An 18,510-nucleotide genomic window follows, 5' to 3' on the forward strand; every position below is an offset into this window, starting at 1 on the left:
TCCATTCTGCCCCCTTAAAATCCTATTTTGCTCCTGTCTGACGGCTTTTGTACAAGTTATTTCTTTAACTGAAGCAATTTTTACCATACTGTTCTGCATAGAGCTAGCTCCTCTTCCTCATAAGGTTTTGGCTCAAATTTACTTTCTCAGAAAGGCCTTCACTAACACCTACTATGATACTAACATTAACTGGCCTTCTTCCTCCATGGTGATTTTAAAAAAATAATTATTTATTTAATTTTATTTATCATTATTATTATTTTTAATTTGCTAAAGGGCATGTGTGCTTACCAGAAAGAGAAAAAGAATGTGAGAAAGCAAGCTGCTGGGTCTGGGACTCCAAATACCACGGTCGGCTATGTGGGAGTCAAGCGCCTCAACCACCAAACTACCTGCTGATCCCAGCAGTGATGTTTTCTAACTTATCTCTCAACTAGAGAACAAATCTCATGATAGCAGATAGCTACTCTAATTTACTACAACAACCTACATGCCTAGGAGGCTTGGCCCATCCTCATAGTTTGTCTTCATCTTGACTATTAAATGTTTAAATAAAACAAACAAGCACAAAGACAACCCATTATCCATCATAATAAGTCTACCTTATTAAACTGCTGAACATAATATCAAATAATAGCATTCATCAGTAAGCATAAATGAACACTCTGAGGTAGTGCTCAGAGAAAACTATGTATAACACAAATAAGAGAAGGTAAAGACACAGTGAAAGTGGTGGGAAGCCTCACATGCAGAGGAAAAAGACACTCAGTGCAGCTGCAGCTTTTGCTTATGAGCTCTGAGATTTTCTTTTTCTTTTCTTTTTTGAGAGGTTTTTGCTATAGGGTATATGTGCTCGCCAGAAAGACAGAGAGAGACAGAAAGCGAGAAATCACCTCCTGGAGGGATGGCCACATTGCAATCCCTTCTCCTCCATTCTCCTCTCAGGATCTTGGGCACGCTCGCACATGCGCCCAGCGTGAGTTTTAAGCCACTGGGTCCGGGACACGAACCATGGTCGACTACGTGAGAGTCCAGCGACATAGCCATTGTGCCAACTGCTGGCCCCTCTTTGGAGTTTTTTTAGTGTCACATTAGCACAGTGGAAGCAAGAAAGTCACCACAAAATGAAGCCACTCCAGACCATGCCCAAAGGGGACTTCAAAGTTAGAAAAACAGGGAACCAGCAACTAGCATAATGGCTATGTCGCTGGACTCTCACGTAGTCGACCATGGTTCGTGTCCCGGACCCAGTGGCTTAAAACTCACGCTGGGCGCATGTGCGAGCGTGCCCAAGATCCTGAGAGGAGAATGGAGGAGAAGGGATTGCGGCGTGACCATCCCCCCTGGGGGGTGATTTCTCACTTTCTGTCTCTATGTCTCTCTCTGGCTGTCTGGTGAGCACACGTGCCCTATAGCAAAGACCTCTCAAAAAAAAAAAAAAAAAAGTTAGAAAAACAGGACTAAAGTACAAGTTTATTTTGGTACAAGAAAGTTTTGAACTCTATGCATAATTTTCTCATAATAAGCATTTTCCTTCCTATCTTGTAATGTGAGAAGCTTCCTACTTGTCTGTTTTTTGTTTGCTAAAAAATATAAAATGAAGAGAATTTCAATTATGTGGTCTCTAGGTTTGTATTTCACAGTTCTTTAGCTCTTAATTTTTGCAGAGCTAAGTTATTAATTCTAAAAAATGAGATTGTTAAATCAGTAGCATACAGTATGAATTAGAAAACTTTTTGTCATGGGAAAAGAAGCCTACATATAACAATTCAACCTGCTATTACAGAGTTAAAGTAGCCATAGACAACACAGGTAACATGAAAACGAATGGGGATAGCCTTGTTCCAATAAAACTATTCACAAAATAGGTAACTGCACTGGCTAGTTTGTTAACCCCTCCCAGAGAATGTCTTAACATCTTACTTATTTACCAACTACTTCAAATTATTCAAATCACTTTCAGAAATTATATAAATAGCTTACTTTTTTTAAAAGAGAGATATTTGCTATAGGGCTTATGTACTCGTTGAAGAGACAGACAGAAAGTGAGAAATTACCCCCCCTCAGGAAAGATGGCCACGTTGCAATCCCTTCTCCTCCATTTTCCTCTTGGGATCTTGGGCACGTACGTACATGCACCTGGCATGAGTTTTAAGCCTCCAGGTCCAGGACTTAAACCACAGTTAGCCATGTGAGAATCCAGCGATGTAACCAATACAACCTCTGCTGGTCTCTAAATAGCTTACATTTTTAATAATTTACTGAAGTAGACCCCACATAAACATGTTTCCTCAACATTTAATTAAAGAAAAGTCTGAAAATATTACAAAATTGCAGATATTCTTATTGCTTGAAAATTAATGAGTATAGTAGAACATTTTGCTTGGCCATTATCTAATTCACCTTCTGATAAAAGCACCGACTTTTTCTTTAGGGACCTCCCAGACCACTTACGTAACTACTCAGTCCATATAGTTCTCACAGCTGACTCCTTGGCAAGTGACTCATCTGGTCGATGACAGTTATACTTAGATTTTCTCTTAAATAACTGGAAAGTAAAAGTTCTCTCTATAGAGGAATGAAGCTAGTAGGATCTCAGCTTAGAGTGTTCAGAGGCTAATACATTAAAAAGAGATGGTAAGAGACAGAAAAGAATAATATCTAGATAACATATTTAAACCACCTTGTTCTAGCTTTTCCTTGAGTGTGAATCTGGTCTTTTCAGCTCTAAGAATCGAAAGTAACTTTTAAAAATCACTTGAGGGGCCGGCAGGTGGCGTGACAGTTAAGGATGCTGGACTCCTACATGGCCACCTGCGGTTTGAGTCCTAAACCTGGCGGCTTGCTTTCTCACTTTCCCTCTGTCTTGCTCTCACTGTGACCCTCACGGTCAAATTAAAAAATAAATAAATTTAAATAAAATAATTCTAAAAAAAATCGCTTGAAAGAGTACCTTTATAATAAAGTTTTCAATTCATTAATTTACTAGCTTATCTATTTTAAAGACCTCCAAAGAAACAAAGCAAGGTATCTAATACCACAAGACACAATGCAAATGATTACAACTTACACTAAAGCAGGAAAATCTGGCAGTGGGGCAGCTTCCAACAGTATTCCCAATCCAGACTGTACTTGTTCTCTGTTATCTGATGTCAAAGCAAAAGCCAAAGGAGTGATCAAACGTGGATCCTAAGTCAATCAAAGACCAGAAAAAAAGAGCAAAAAAGAATAAACATTAGATCTTTCTGAGTAAGGATACTTAACAGAGCTAAATCAGAAACTAATTCTAAGCAAATTCTAAAGTGTTTCTATTTTATGTCAGCACTTATTATTAGTCTTTACCTTATTACTGCTGTTTATAATGTCATGTGACCAAAATGAACACTAGCTTTAAAAAAATCTGGCAAAGCTTTTGAATGCTTTCAACTGTATCTATGAAAAGTATGTCTTAGGGACCAGCAGATGGCATAGTGGTTCCATCACAGGACTCCCACATGGCCGACTGTGGTTTGAGTATTGGACTTGGAGACCTGACACGCAGGGCTCATATGCATGGTGTCCTAAATCCTGAGAGAATGGAGAAGGGACTGTGGTGTGGCCATCCTCCCGTGGGTGACTTCTCACTTTCTGTCTCTCTAGCAAGCGCAAGCACCCTAGAGCAAAAATTTATAAAAAAGAAAAAAGTCTTAAATATTTTAATGAATTTAAAATATTATCCATGATTGACTTACATTGAGAATTACTATTTTACCTCTTTCTAGCTACCATTAAAAAAAAAACTTAAAATGACTAGTTGCTTACATATTAAAATCATAAAATAAGTTAAATTTGAATAAACTCAAATCAGAAAATTTAACTTTTTTTTTTTTTTTGTGCTTGCCAGAGACAGAGGGAAAGTGAAAAATCATTCCCCTAGGGGAGATGGCCATAGTGCAGTCTCTTCTCTACTCTTCTCAGGATTCTCAGCTTGCATGCACATGTACTCATTGAGATTTCCAAACTGCCAGGTCTAGGGCTTGAACAGCGAAGGCAGTTATGTGGGAGTCCAGGACCCCAACCACCATGCCATCTGCTGGCCCCCATTTTTTTTTAATAATTATTTCTTTAATTTGCTAGAGGGGAGCATGCATTTACCAGAGACAGAAAGGAAAAGTGAAAAAGCACTACCCCTCTCCCTGCCCCACCATGGGTTATAGTCACACTGCAGTTAATTCTCTACTTATTCTTTTAAGATTTTGGGTATGCACGCACACACACCCAGCATGTTTTCCAAGCTGTGATCAGAACTTGAACCACATAGTTGGCCATATAGAATCCAGCCACCTTAACCACCGCATCACAGGCTAGACCCAGAAAATTTAATGACTGAAACAATATATTTAAAATCCGTTGCGGTCAATGGTTTTTTTTTTTTTTTTAATTCACATAATTGTAAGTGAAGAAAATCTTTTTTTTTTTTTGAGAGATTTTCACTGTAGGGCGCGTGCGCTCGCCAGACAGACAGAGAGAGATAGAGACAGAAAGCGAGAAATCACCCCCCAGGGGGGATGGTCACGCCGCAATCCCTTCTCCTCCATTCTCCTCTCGGGATCCTGGGCATGCACGCACACGCGCCCGGCGTGAGTTTTAAGCCACCAGGTCCGGGACACGAACCGCGGTCGACTACGTGGGAGTCCAGCGACATAGCCATTACACTAACTGCTGGTTCCCAAGAAAATCTTAACATACAAATACTTCACAGTTAAATTGTTGAGTGTCTTATATAATAAGTTTCAAATAGAAGCCAATGCTACAGCATGCTGATGAGAAGCTTTATCTCCATCATTCTCAATGGTAACCGTTCAAACATCTTTCCATTAGGTGGGAGGAGGACCATTATCTCCTGTTTGTAGTTAAGGAAACTGAAGTTGAGAGGGGTGAAATAAATTGCTCAACTAACAACTGGTCGGAGGAGTATGGTCTTCAAAAAGCTCATAGAAAAGGAATATTATGAAAAAACTATGCATGGATTTCAATTTTTTTTACACCAAAAAATACCCCTGCACCTTTATTCCATTTTCCCATCTTACATACCCTCAATAAATCTACATTTAAACCTAGTCTCTTTAAAATAATGCTATCAAAGTATGTAGAAGTGTCCCTGGTATATTTTTAGTTTGGGCTTCTATTGTGTCAGGAGAGTCCAATCAACCTGAGTCAGTGTAATACAAGTCCCTTTTAATTGAACCCTATAAGAAAAGTAACTTTGAAAAGACCAATGTGCTATGTGTTCGGTATCCATTTTCCTTAGCCCTTTTCAGTCTGTAAAGACAGTCTCCTTTGCTCAGCTCATAGGAACACTCATTCTATTATAGAATGAGGCGTTGTCTGATTCTAGAATCTCACATAAAAGCCAGTCAGATCTTTAACTACTCACTTTTTTTTTGCATTATTTTCTGTTTTGATAACATCTAGAACTCTTATTTAGCTATTATAGTAGCTAAATTGGCTACTGGCTATTTTCTGTGTGATCCTACCAAATCCTATCATTCACAATCAAGTCTTTTCATTCCAGATTGTGTCTCTATCCTCTCAATACTCTCTCATAAACCTTGACCAAAATCAGGCCTAAAAATACCACCTTCTCCACAACATGAACAGAAACTAATGAAGAAACCAGCGAATATGATATAAGAAAGGAAAAGGTGGAGGAAGCAGCAATATTATGAACATTCTGAGCATCAGAATTACGAACATTCATGTTTGATTCCTGTGAAACTACACAGAATAAGTGCGCAGTGAGACTATCAGAACTACTTAAGACAACTAACAACATTAAACTTTCTCCTGATGGCCAAATCTAAGAGAAACGTCTATTAAAAATTAAGAATATCACAAGAGAAACATAACCATGAGGAAGCATTTACAGATGATTAAACTTCAATGTTTGAAAAGTTTAATCTCACCTGAAGGATTTTGTAGAAGCTTACTTCCATACCAGGAATCAACTGTTTAAGTTTGTTCATCAAATCAAGAGTCTTCAAAATTACATCAGCAGCAAGTTTGCTTTAAAAAGGAGTCATATTTACATTAAATAACTGAAAAATTTATTATAACTTATTTATCTATAATTTTTTAAAAAAGAAAAAAACCAAAATATTGTCTCTAAAATTCAAAAAGTTAAAATATTACTTCTGTTGAGAAATAAAAATAATATAGTTCAACACTGTTACAACTCAAGATCCAAAGAAAACAAATGGGTATTAATAGTCCAATAGTCTAAAATAATGACATGATTAAATTTACTGTTTCAAATAAGTAGTAGTATTGGAACATGACCCATTTAATTCTTATCTTTGTCACTGGAATATCAATGATAGAAGGTAACCTTGGGTAATCCAGAATACCTAAAATATAGTGAATGAATTATACTAGTCATATTATTCTCAACTTTGTACTTGAAAGAGTATAAAAAAGTGAAACTAGATAATCCTCATTCTTTAGGAGCACAATTACTGATAATTACAACATTTAAGAAAATGGAAACAAATCATAGTTCCTAGAACCTGGCAGGTCCTCTTCTTAGGTAGACTTAATTAATGCAAGAAAGGGGTATAAAAATGTCTCATTTTTCTCAGTAAAAAGTCACCTGTAATCATAACTCCTGACATTCTAAGGATTTGCTATTGTTACTAAGAAACTTTCATCACTGACTGATAATTCTTGCAGTAAGACAATTTCTGTCTTTTTTTCATGCTTTTCATGTAAAAACATAAAATTAGATGAACAAAACAATTTAAATCATTACTGGAGGAGTGTCAAAAGGAGTTCCAAAAAATGGTCAGGAACCTTAGATAATCCTAATAATTAAAACAAGTCAAAAACCAAGCTAAATAGGGGCCGGCAAATGGCATGGTGGCTAAAGCAGCTGGACTCTCACATGGCTGACTGTGGTTTAAGTCCTGGACCTGACAGCTTGCTTTCTCACTTTTTCTCTCTCTCTCTGATCAACTTAAAAAGAACAACAGAAAAAAAACCCTAACCAAACAAAAATCAAACCTAAACAATAATGGATGCTAATATATTTCTTTAACAGTGTGCAATCTGTGAATTGAATTAATTTAAAAATTAAGAAAGTATTTCAATTAATTATGTTATATCCTGAGCTAATATTAATATTGTGGTGTTGGAAAAATCATGATGCATTTTTACACAGAAAAGTATAAAAAAGCATGTCATGACTTTTTCGACAACCCAATAGAACATACAGACGAATGATCCTCCAAAAGTAATGAGAACCACAGCTTCTGATTTTTACGGCCTTACTTATTAATTTTCCCATATGGATTTCATATACTCACCATAATTCAGAATCTGCTACCTTAGTTCCAAACCCCAGATCAATCTTGCCATATGTAAATTGTTGCTCTATCAGAGTGGTACACTTGATAGTAGTCAGAATTTTTGCGACATGCATTTTCAGAGTATCGTCTCCACACAGAGGTTAAGTTTTGTTAAGAAACACAAACAAAACATTCTCTAAATACTTTATATTTGTACAGTGCTTGATAACATCCAAGGGGACTTCATACAAATTAACTTATCACTTCAATCATGTAAATATTGTTACATAAGCTCAATGACAGATTAGAAAACTGGAGTTCAAAGCATTTAAATAGCTAGTAAGTTGCAAATGAGGGACTGGTTTCTAAAGTTGCTGACTAAAAAGAAACAGAGAAAGGATATTTCTCCATTAGATGGTTGTTTTTGTTAGCAGGGATCACAAATATCAATAAGTATTTGAATTAAGGGAAATTATTAATATTTTCTCATATTTGTTTATCATAAATTTTATGTTTCATCCAAAAAAAAAATCCTGTTATGGTACCATATAATAAGAGAAGGCCTGATTGTGTTAACTATGAATATCTCTAAGGTCAAGCAAAGCAATAATGGTCTCTACAGCAGTGGTTTTCAACTTTGGCTGCATTCATCTTGTAGTCTGGACAATCACAAACAAAAAACCAAACCCCACACACTCCCCACTGCTTGCAAGGTTTTGCATTACTCCAATTAAATTATAATCTCTAAAAGCAAACTTTGGCCTTCACAGAACATTTATATTTTCCCCAAATGATTCTAAAATGAAGCCAGGATGGAGTCACTGCTGTAAAGGAAGAGGACAGTTAAGGACTAGCTCAGCGAGACTAAACAGAGGTATTTTTCTCTGGGGCAGGACAAACTTGGGCATATTCTTGTTGCTTTCACATACAAGAAAACTTAACCAGGTATATTTAAGTGATAGAGTAATCAATTTCTTACAATAAAAGAATATTAATAAAATATTAAAGACTTAGAACTTAGACTTCTTAGCAACTCAGAATCAGTATATCTAGAAAAAGAAAGCACAGGAAAAGATCTAAGGAAATAGGTGTATATAAGTTAAGCAATGAAACTAATTGTATTCAAGACTTTTTAAAAATAAATTAAGTTCTATCTTAGTATTTTTTATAACCAAGATTTGTCTTTTTTATAATCAAGTGTGACATCTTTACTAAAACATTCATATAAGACTTTCATTTTTAAAATGTGGTAAAACCATGAAAACTATATATTTTGCCCTTTAATGTACCCTACCTTTAGTAGACAACTAATCAGGGGCAGTAGTGACATCAAAAGCTGAAGAGAGTAACCAGAAATAGTAGAACAGTCATTTTAGAATATAGCTTGAAATCTCAAATTCTGATAAGTTCAAATTAAGTTCCTAATGACTTTCTTAAAATATTGTAGCTGACAAGTTTTATACAGAAAGGACCAAGAAAATTTTACATAACTTTTTAAGACTCTTCAATGATACTTATCTACAGGGTGGCTATTTATATAGTTTTTATGTTTATGACAGTAAAGGATATTCAACAAAACTTCAACAGCCTTGACCATTCTTTCACATTTTTTCCTTATTAAGGTCTCATCCAGGTTTTGTTCTGTAAACTGAAGTAGGTCAAGGATCGTAGGCAACAGAAGGGTCACAAAACGGTCAGCTGAGGAACAGTTAGCAGTATCTATAATGTCCTGGAGAATTAACCATCATCAATGATTAAAAATACAGAACACTGAATGCAGAAACAGTCATCATTGAGTTATAACACTTTTAAAATTCCTGGGACCAGTAGATGGCGCAGTGGTTACATTGCTGGACTCCCACGTAATCGACTGTGGTTCAAGTCCCAGGCCAGGTGGCTTAAAACTCCTCTGGGCGTGTCTATGTGAGTGCCCAAAATCCCAAGAGGAGACTGGAGCAGAGGGGATTGAGGTATGGCCATCCTCCTTGTGGGGTGATTTTTCACCTTCTGTCTCTCTCTCTCCCCATTCCCTATAGAAAAAATCTCTCTTAAAACTTTTCTTCTTATTTAGTTTAATACTTCATTGATTGCTCTTATTTAAAAATTTCTTACAATTTACTCTTATCTAGTTTTAAGGGCCATAATAGCTTTTTTTCACAAAAAGAATGGTTAACTCTCGTAAACAAAACATTTTTAAGAAAACTAAGTGATTTAAAAATTATTCTTGGGGTCTATAGATGGCATAGCAGTTACATTGCTGAACTTGCAAGTTGCCGACTGCAGTTCGTGTCCTGGACCGTCATCAATGATTAAAAATATAGAACACTGAATGCAGAAACAGTCATCATTGAGTTTGGATTGAAACTCATGCCAGGTCCGTGTGCTTTCATGCCTAAGATCCTGGGAGAAGAATGAAGGAAAAGGGATTGCAGTGTGGTCATCCCCTGGTAGGGGGATGATCTCTCACTCCCCCATCCCTTTTTTTTGAGAGGTTTTTGCTATAGGGCACATGTGCTTGCCAGAGAGACAGAGAGATAGAAAGCAAGAAATCACCCCCCGGGGGGATGGCCACACCTCAATCCCTTCTCCTCCATTCTCCTCGCGGGATCTTGGGCACGCATGCACACACGCCTGGCGTGAGTTTTAAGCCACCGGGTCCAGGATGCGAACCGCAGTCGACCACATGGGAGTCCAGTGACATAGCCATTACACTAACTGCTGGTCCCACTTTCCCCTCACTGTTGTCTCTCTGGCAAGCACATGCTATCAAAGGCAAAAAGCTCTGAAAAAAAAAAAAACTTATTTACTGAAAATACCAAAATTTGCTAAACGTAAATAAATAAGTAAATAGCAAACATTGGTTTTAACCGTTTATAACCACATGTAATTTAAGAATCTCAAACAGTTTTTTAAATGCTAAAATGGGGGCCAACAGGTGGTATGGTGGTGAAGGTATTGGACTCTCACATGGCTGAACCAATGTTTGAATTCCTGACCTAGCAGCTTGAAACTCAAAGTGGTGCATGCGGATATGGTTCCAAAATCCCAAGAGAAGAATAGAGGAGAACAGATGAAATGTGGCCAGCCCCTCTGGGGGGGTGGGGTGATAGTGGTGATTTCTCTCCCTCTGATGAGTGTATGTACTCTATGGCGAAAACATAAAAAAAAAATGATAAAACTAATTGTGAACAGTCTCGACTAAAATAAACTAGAAAGAATTTGTGTATAATCCTTAATGAACATATATATACACACACACACACACACATATGAATATATATAAAATATCCCATATACATATTTGTGCATAGGATCCAGTTATGAGGAAAAACATTTTAGGAAAATATTGTGGCAGGAAGAATGGTTATAAAAACGGGAAAAGAGAATACAAAATTGTCCAGATAGTAGATTCTACCAGAGTGTTGAAATTTCTGTCTGTATCCTAAGTACCTAGAACATTGTCTGGCATGTTCCACTCCATTTCACTAATAGTATTCAATATTCTTATATTAATCCACTCAAGAATTTAAAAAAAGAGTAGATAACATCTACTGAAGGAGACAGAAGTGACTAATGCTAGTACAGTTATATAACCACAAACCACATATTTTATAAACACCTTTACTACTTATGCTGAAATGAGCATGTATAAGTTACTCAGTAAAAAAACAGAAAACATTAATATATGTGACCTGGGCAGAAAAAGACTCAGTAGCTGAATGATAGGGAATCTAATGTGTCTGTTATAGTGTGCCTATTAGTAATCAAGGTTTCTTACTGTGTATGAACAATTAGATGCTTACTATGAATGTTTCTGAAATTGTCCATCGAGTCGTGAAAATGGAAAAGTCAACTTGTCAATCACCTTATTACCTCAAATATTTCCTTGAATAACTCCAGTGCTAAAACGGAGCAGTTTTCTGAGCCATCCAAAGGTAAGCACAGCCAACGAAGTAGAGCCACGGTAGGTTCTAAACACTTAGAATGGCTTCCCAGAATGGTGTTGCCAGATGGAGATTGTTCAAACATCATCTGAGTGAGCACATGTCGCAGCTGAGTCACTGAACAGAAGGCAAGAAGTAATTCTAAAACCTGTGCAATATAAAGTCTTCATTAAATGTCAGTTTTGATAGACTTTAATATACCAAGAAAGCATTTAATGAAGCTGAAAATGCCATATATAGCAGCCCCACCCTGTCTACAGTTTCATTTTTTGTAGTTTGTCACTAAAATCTGTGAACATTAAATGAGAAATTCCAGAAATAAATAATTTATAAGTTTTAAGTTGTATGCCTTTCTGAGTAGCATGAGGAAATTTCACACTGTTCTGATCCATGTAGCCTCAAGCAGGAATCACCCTTTTGTCCAGTGTGTCTATGCTGTATACTTGTGCTACTCACCCACTTAATCACTAAGTAGTCTCCTAGGTTATCAGATTGAAAAAACATAATGGAAAATTCAGGGTTCTTTACTGTTTGCTATTTCAGGTATCTACTTGGGATCTTGGAATGTATTCTTGAGAGATATGGATACTGTATTCTAAAACAAATTATTCTAAAACAAAATTAAAAGCAGCTTCCAATTTTTCTTTCAGTATTATTTTTTGAGTGTGTGATTAAATTCCAGAAGGTTACAAAGAAATTTGTTTTTTTCTTTTTCTTTTTTGGAGAGGTTTTTTTTCGCTATAGGGTGTGTGCGCTCGCCAGACAGAGAAAGACATAGAGACAGAAAGCGAGAAATCACCCCCCAGGGGGGATGGTCACGCCGCAATCCCTTCTCCTCCATTCTCCTCTCAGGATCTTGGGCATGCATGCACACGTGCCCGGCGTGAGTTTTAAGCCACCGGGTCCGGGACGCGAACTGCGGTCAACTACATGGGAGTCCAGTGACATAGCCATTATGCTAACTGCTGGTTCCCAGCAAAGAAATTTGTTAATGGTGATTACCTCTGATAAGCAAGACTGTGAGGATCAATAAAGGTTTTCGCTATAGGGTGTGTGCGCTCGCCAGACAGAGAAAGACATAGAGACAGAAAGCGAGAAATCACCCCCCAGGGGGGATGGTCACGCCGCAATCCCTTCTCCTCCATTCTCCTCTCAGGATCTTGGGCATGCATGCACACGTGCCCGGCGTGAGTTTTAAGCCACCGGGTCCGGGACGCGAACTGCGGTCAACTACATGGGAGTCCAGTGACATAGCCATTATGCTAACTGCTGGTTCCCAGCAAAGAAATTTGTTAATGGTGATTACCTCTGATAAGCAAGACTGTGAGGATCAATAAAGGGCAACTTCAATGAATGCTATACTCCTTCCACAGTACTTACATTTTTTAAAAACACAAAATATTTGTTTTAAAATGACAAAATATAATTAGTATTAAGAATGCTTGCTATAATTCTAAGATTTGAGAATTGTTATAAAGTATAAAGATTATAAAAACAGCATCCTGAAGCCTTAAAATCCTAAGGATGGCTATTTCCACACTATTTGCACATTGTTTTCATTATGATATTCAGGTTCCCTAATTGTATTCCATTTCTTCTCTACTGTATAAATTGAGCCTTACACTGTTATATTACATCCTACATCAACCTGTCTATTAATTAAAATCCACTTTATTTCATAAACTACCAAACTACTAATTAAAAATAAAAGATTTCTTGGTATCTCCTTGCTTACCTACTTATTTCCTATTTTTAAAAAATGCTTCTTGTACGTGACATATAATTGAGGTTTGTGTTTTAATCACTAGATAACATGATTTTAATAGAATTCAGTCTGCTAGCATTTATTGTAACTAGTAGTAAACAATCTTAGATTTACTCTTTTAAACATAAGCTGTAGTACTTGTTTTTGGATAGGTAACATTTGCATGGTTCCAAAGTCAAGCCCTAACTTGTAGCTACACTCCTTGGAGGAAGCAATGTTACCAGTAACTTATCAGATACTTTATGTACATATTAGAATACAGTTTCCATGTCCATTAGTTTTCATACACATACAGAAAAATAGGCAATCAATCATCAGAACAAAGCTAGATGATTGTCCTAAGGTACAGTGGCTATTCTTGGTAAAAGCAAGGGTAGACAGTGACTGAAAAGAAGCACAAGGAGGGTTCTAGAGTACTGGTGATATCTTCCTTCCTTATCTAGACATAGGTTACATGACTACGTTTAGTTTGTACCAATTCAGAGAGCTGTGTACTTAAGATTTTTTTGTACAATATAGTTTTAAAAACATTCCAAACAAAAAGTCATGTTTTTAAATACCTTTGAAGAAGAATCAGGGTCCTTCCCATTAAGAAGACCTAAAACTTGATTAAGACATGAAGAAAAGTGCTCATACCTAGGTTTAACAGAAAAAAAAAAATACATAAAATAATTATGAAATCCATACATCAGGATTTATCCACAAGATAAATGTAAAATTTAATTTTTTCACCTATTTGGGCTTCTAATATAGAACACACACTTGTCAAGGTTTTGCTTACAACTTGTATGTCTTACCACTACAATATACATAAATAGGCCCTGGCATTTACTGAATCACAGTGACTCATGTGGCAATAAATAAACCATTGAAAATTTTAGTACCTCAAGCCTTTTTTTTTTAAAGAGTATGTTCAGTTTTTAAAAATTCAAAGGACATAAGAATATGCTAATATATCACACAGCTACTTATTTATATAAAGCACCAAAAATTGCCAAGCATTAAGTGAGGTTCTGTAACTGCACAAGGAAGGGGTAACAACTTGTGTTACACAACTTCAAGAGATACCAGAAGTACCACTCATATTGCATCCTATGTGACTGGTACATTATAGATTTGGGAGAATGGTATCCTGTAAGGGAACTCATAGTCTAAAGATGGAGGCAAAAGACAAGAGTGATGATGAAAGTAATATAGACTATAATGGAAGAATGTATGAGATGCTATGAAACATAGGAAAGGGATCACACCCAGATTTGAATTAGAAAAATAAACAGGAGTTATATAAAGAAGAAAGTATTCTAATCTTCCAGAGTTAATAATACTCTAATGGAAACAGCACATGAATACATGAAAGAGCATTTCTAGCAAGCTAAAGTTTTACTTGTTGTCTAATGTGATTGAACAAAAAAACATATAAAGAAAAGGCTATGGGGTGGCCAAGGTTCATATTTGGAAGGCTATATTGAGAATCTGGATATTCATCTTGAATGCAAAGGTAGGGAGGGTCACAGATTTAAAATGAAAATATGGTTGAAGAAAATGTTGGAAGTTGAGCGTATTTATAAGTAAAGGGGAAGAGTAAATTGAATGGAAGGCACTGAACAGGTAAGAAAAGCTACTGAAGAATAATGAGACTTAATACACAGAATAATGGGATATGTTTATGTGACAGAATGAAATTCAGTAAGAATTGACATAAACACAGGTAAGTTTGTTCATGGCACAGATCTGAAGGTGCTCCAAAAATGGAAACCGCCCCCCCTTTTTTTTCTTTTTTTAAAAATAAAGATAAGGTCATCTCTTCAGTAAAAAGAGACAATAGAAAAGTAATATTTGAAACAGCCATTGTAGAAATGAAAAAGCTGGGAAAAAAAAAAAAAGAAATGAAAAAGCTGAAGAAGTAAATATTAAGGATTAAGGGCTCTGTCCTAGATAGCAGTTGTATGATTTTCTCAAGCTATAATTAGAAGTCCAGGCATAAATTAGACTTTGGAACAGATTCAGGATTGAGGTTTTGCTAAATGATATAGTAGATAAGCAAGAGGCCTTGCCAAAAGTGTTTCCAGGGTTCCAGACTGGATAGAGAACAAAATTGATAATGGAACTGAGAGTTTACAGAGAATCGATAAAGCAACGTCTTATAAATTAGATGTCTGTCTATATTTTTTAATTGCCAGAGGGCAAATGCTCTTGCCAGAGAAAGACGGCAAGAGAAAAATCACCCACCAGTGGGGTGTGGTCATGCTGCAATCTCTTTGTCTCCCTTTCTCACCTTGTTAGGATTTGGTGTACAAGTGCACACATGTCCAGTGTTTTTCAAGCCACCGGGTGGGATCTGAACTGCTGTTGCCCATATAGGACTCAGCTTCCTTAACCACGAAGCTAGAGTCAATCCAGATTACCTATCTTTACATCTTGGAGGATCCAGCCAAAAACTATTTCCACTTATGATAAAGCTATAAAATAAGCACTAACTGGTAGCCAAATGGATACAGATGGGTGTAGTAAGACAACAGATGAAGAGCATGCAGGTAAAGGGAGGGCACTCTGGAAGACAAAATTTCTATTACCTATAGATTGTGAGAAGAAGAAAAAGTAAAATGTTAATGTGAATGCTTCGTGGTACTGCAAAGCATTAGTTGTCCTTACAAAAGTGTTCAATTTTGCCATATGGCTTTTTTTTATTAAATTTAAATTTTGGATTCTATGTTTCTTAAAAATTTTTAACTATGTGACTGCCTTCACATCCTGCTGCTAAGATCCCATTTCTGCTACTGCCTGGCCCTTACAGGAGTTTGATAAATGTTTTATTTGTGAATCATGAGTCAATTTAACTGTTTCAAGCAGTATTTAATCATTTCTTTACTTAGGATTCCAAAGCAGCTTAGACACTGGAAAATTTAAGAAGCAAAAAGGCTACAAGCTCATTAGGTATGTTATAATCTGATCTCAAAATACAAATGACCAGAAGGGGTACATTAAGATAGAAAGGGGTGGTAAACACATGGTCCCATTTTACTTCACCATACAAAAGATGCATGCACGAAAGAAAGCATTTCTTTTTTTATACCAAATAAAGGAACAAAGACATAGTCATAGTCACATTGTAATCCCTTCTCCATTTCTCCATTCTGTCAGGATTTTGGACATGCATGCACACACGCCCAGCTGGTTTTTCAAGCCACCAGGGCTGGGACTGGAACCATGTGGTCGGTCATGTAAGTTCTGGTTTCCTCAACTGCTAGGCTATGGAGTCAGCCTTAAAATTAGCTTTAAAGTCAAGTAGTCAAGATAGCTATACTTTAGAGAATGACAGAACTCTGTTGATTTAAGACAAGGACACACACACACAATTCCTTACCTTTACATTTCAGTTCAAGAAAGCAAAAAGAATGGGAGTTAACTGCAGAAAAAAAATTTCCATTTAGCCTACTGTGAATCAGTAGAATCCAAGTTCTAAGAAGGCAGTTTCACTTATTACAAATAAAGCAGGCCCTATAAAATGGCAGTTAAGTGCTATGCGTAGAAGGCTGGATCTCACATGGTTGACTGCTATTTGAATTCTGGTCTTGGCGGCTGGAGAAACCACTATGCCCTTGTGAGTGCATCCTGAGGGGATGGCGGAATAGAAGGAAAAGGGCTGCAGCATGACCATGCTTCATTGAGAGATGTTCTCTGTTTCTCTCTGGTGAGTGCAAATGCCCACTGATAATTTAAAAACAGTAACAATAAAAACAACAAAAAAAGAGAAAAATCCAATTTTTTCTTTATCACAAAAACATCTTGGTTAAAAAAAAAAAGTTCTAAAATTTACTCAAGTGAATCATACCTGGTAAGATAATCAGCAATTTTAGGATTCTTAAGAAGATCCATCAGTAGGTCAACTGAATACTTTCTAGTTAGGGTACCATCGCCATTTATGAGAATATTAAATATTAGCTGAAAAGTCTGATGAATGTTTCGAGCATGAAATAGCTTAAAAACAAAATTAGAAAAAACAATTACAGCAAAAAAAAATTTAACACTAATCTAAACTGTGAAATGCCTCAATGACTTAAAATATCAGACTATAAACTTCAGAATTAACTTTATGAATAATAAAATAAATATTTACCTTTTCCCCCACTTCTTCATTTAATGTCAAACTGGATAATATTGAAAGTGCAAAAACAACCACAGTTAAACTACTATGGGCCAAGAAGGCTATAAGAGTTCGATAAAAGGATTTTACATTACTCTGAAAAAGAAAATAATATATTAAAAATAAATTAGAATAAAAAATTATGAGTTTTATATTTGGTGCAAAAAGTCTTTCTTAGACAATAAGTATACTTTTAAAAACATCATTATCAAGTCTATTAGGCAGGAAATCTTATCTTAAAAGATCATTTTTTTCTTTTTAAGAGAGATTTATGCTATAGGGTGTGTGCCCTCACCAGAAAGACAGAAAGACAGTGAGAAATTATGACCCCATGGGGGATGGCCACACTGTAGTCCCTTATCGTCCATTCTCTTCTTGGGATTTTGGGCATGCATGTACCCAGAACTCAAACTACAGTCAACCACGTGGGAGTCCAGCAATGTAACCATTATGTCGTCTGCTGGTCCCCAAAAGATAAATAGATAAATGCTCTTTTTTTGGAGGTATTTGCTATAGGGCACACGCGCTCACCAGAAGACAGAGACAGAGAGACAGGAAGTGAAAAATCACCCTGGGATGGCCACACTGTAATCCTTTTTCCTTCAGTCTCCCCCTGGAATCTTGGGTACACACACACACACACATCCAGCATGAGTTTACGCTGGGTCCAGGACTCAATCCGCAGTCAACTACATGGGAGTCCAGTAATACAGCCAATATGCCAACTGCTGGTCCCCAAAATAAATGTTTTAAAGGACAAATTTAGATAAAAGACAAATGTAAATTCAAAAACTATTATGAATAAAGAGGAATTAGAGGAAAAAAAAATTGGTAATAGTATCCAAATGAATGGAAGATGAAGTTTTGCCAAGTCACCTTGGAATAAGTAATTCAATCATAGTAAATCAGGGTGTCAATTCCAATATCTCCAAAGGGAAACATGGAGAGTGGAAACAGAAAAGCTACCTTAGACACAGGAAAAGTCAGTTAGCATTTGCTTTAAGTAAATAACTATTAGTAATTTCATGATCACAGGGAAAACCAAGAAAATACTCAACAAATTGGAAAAGGTATTTTTTTTTGTTTTTGTTAAACATCTTGGGGCAGCAGTTAACTTTGCCACGTTTCCTAGTTACCACTTAGACTTAGTCTAAGCATTTGAGCAGTGAACACGATGGTTATGTTCCCACACTGCTGACAGTATTATAGACAAGTACAATCTTAGTGAAGAGTAGTGTCTAGGTACTGCCTGTTTATAGATACTCTTTGAAGTTTATGAACAAATCTTCAGTTTATTAAATTTAACTCTTCTAAATATGGGCTTTCTTCAATTCA

At 36.4% G+C, this 18,510-nt stretch overlaps 1 protein-coding gene across 1 annotated transcript in view; it reads right to left on the minus strand.

The window, feature by feature from the left end:
• The window catches only part of CIP2A (cellular inhibitor of PP2A), a 41,508-nt gene that overhangs the window by 10,951 nt on the left and 12,047 nt on the right, over positions 1-18,510 (minus strand). Inside the window, exons 6-13 of the mRNA XM_006170765.3 lie at positions 17,149-17,271; positions 16,864-17,009; positions 13,592-13,667; positions 11,196-11,414; positions 8,892-9,051; positions 7,341-7,482; positions 5,946-6,045; positions 3,071-3,189 (exon numbers count right to left, since the gene is read on the minus strand). Coding sequence (XP_006170827.1) covers positions 3,071-3,189; positions 5,946-6,045; positions 7,341-7,482; positions 8,892-9,051; positions 11,196-11,414; positions 13,592-13,667; positions 16,864-17,009; positions 17,149-17,271 — 1,085 coding nt within the window. The remainder of the gene's footprint in view (positions 1-3,070; positions 3,190-5,945; positions 6,046-7,340; positions 7,483-8,891; positions 9,052-11,195; positions 11,415-13,591; positions 13,668-16,863; positions 17,010-17,148; positions 17,272-18,510) is intronic.

The sequence above is a fragment of the Tupaia chinensis genome, unplaced genomic scaffold (genome assembly GCF_000334495.1).
Source record: "Tupaia chinensis unplaced genomic scaffold, TupChi_1.0 Scaffold148904_1, whole genome shotgun sequence".
Classification (NCBI taxonomy): Eukaryota; Metazoa; Chordata; class Mammalia; order Scandentia; family Tupaiidae; genus Tupaia; species Tupaia belangeri.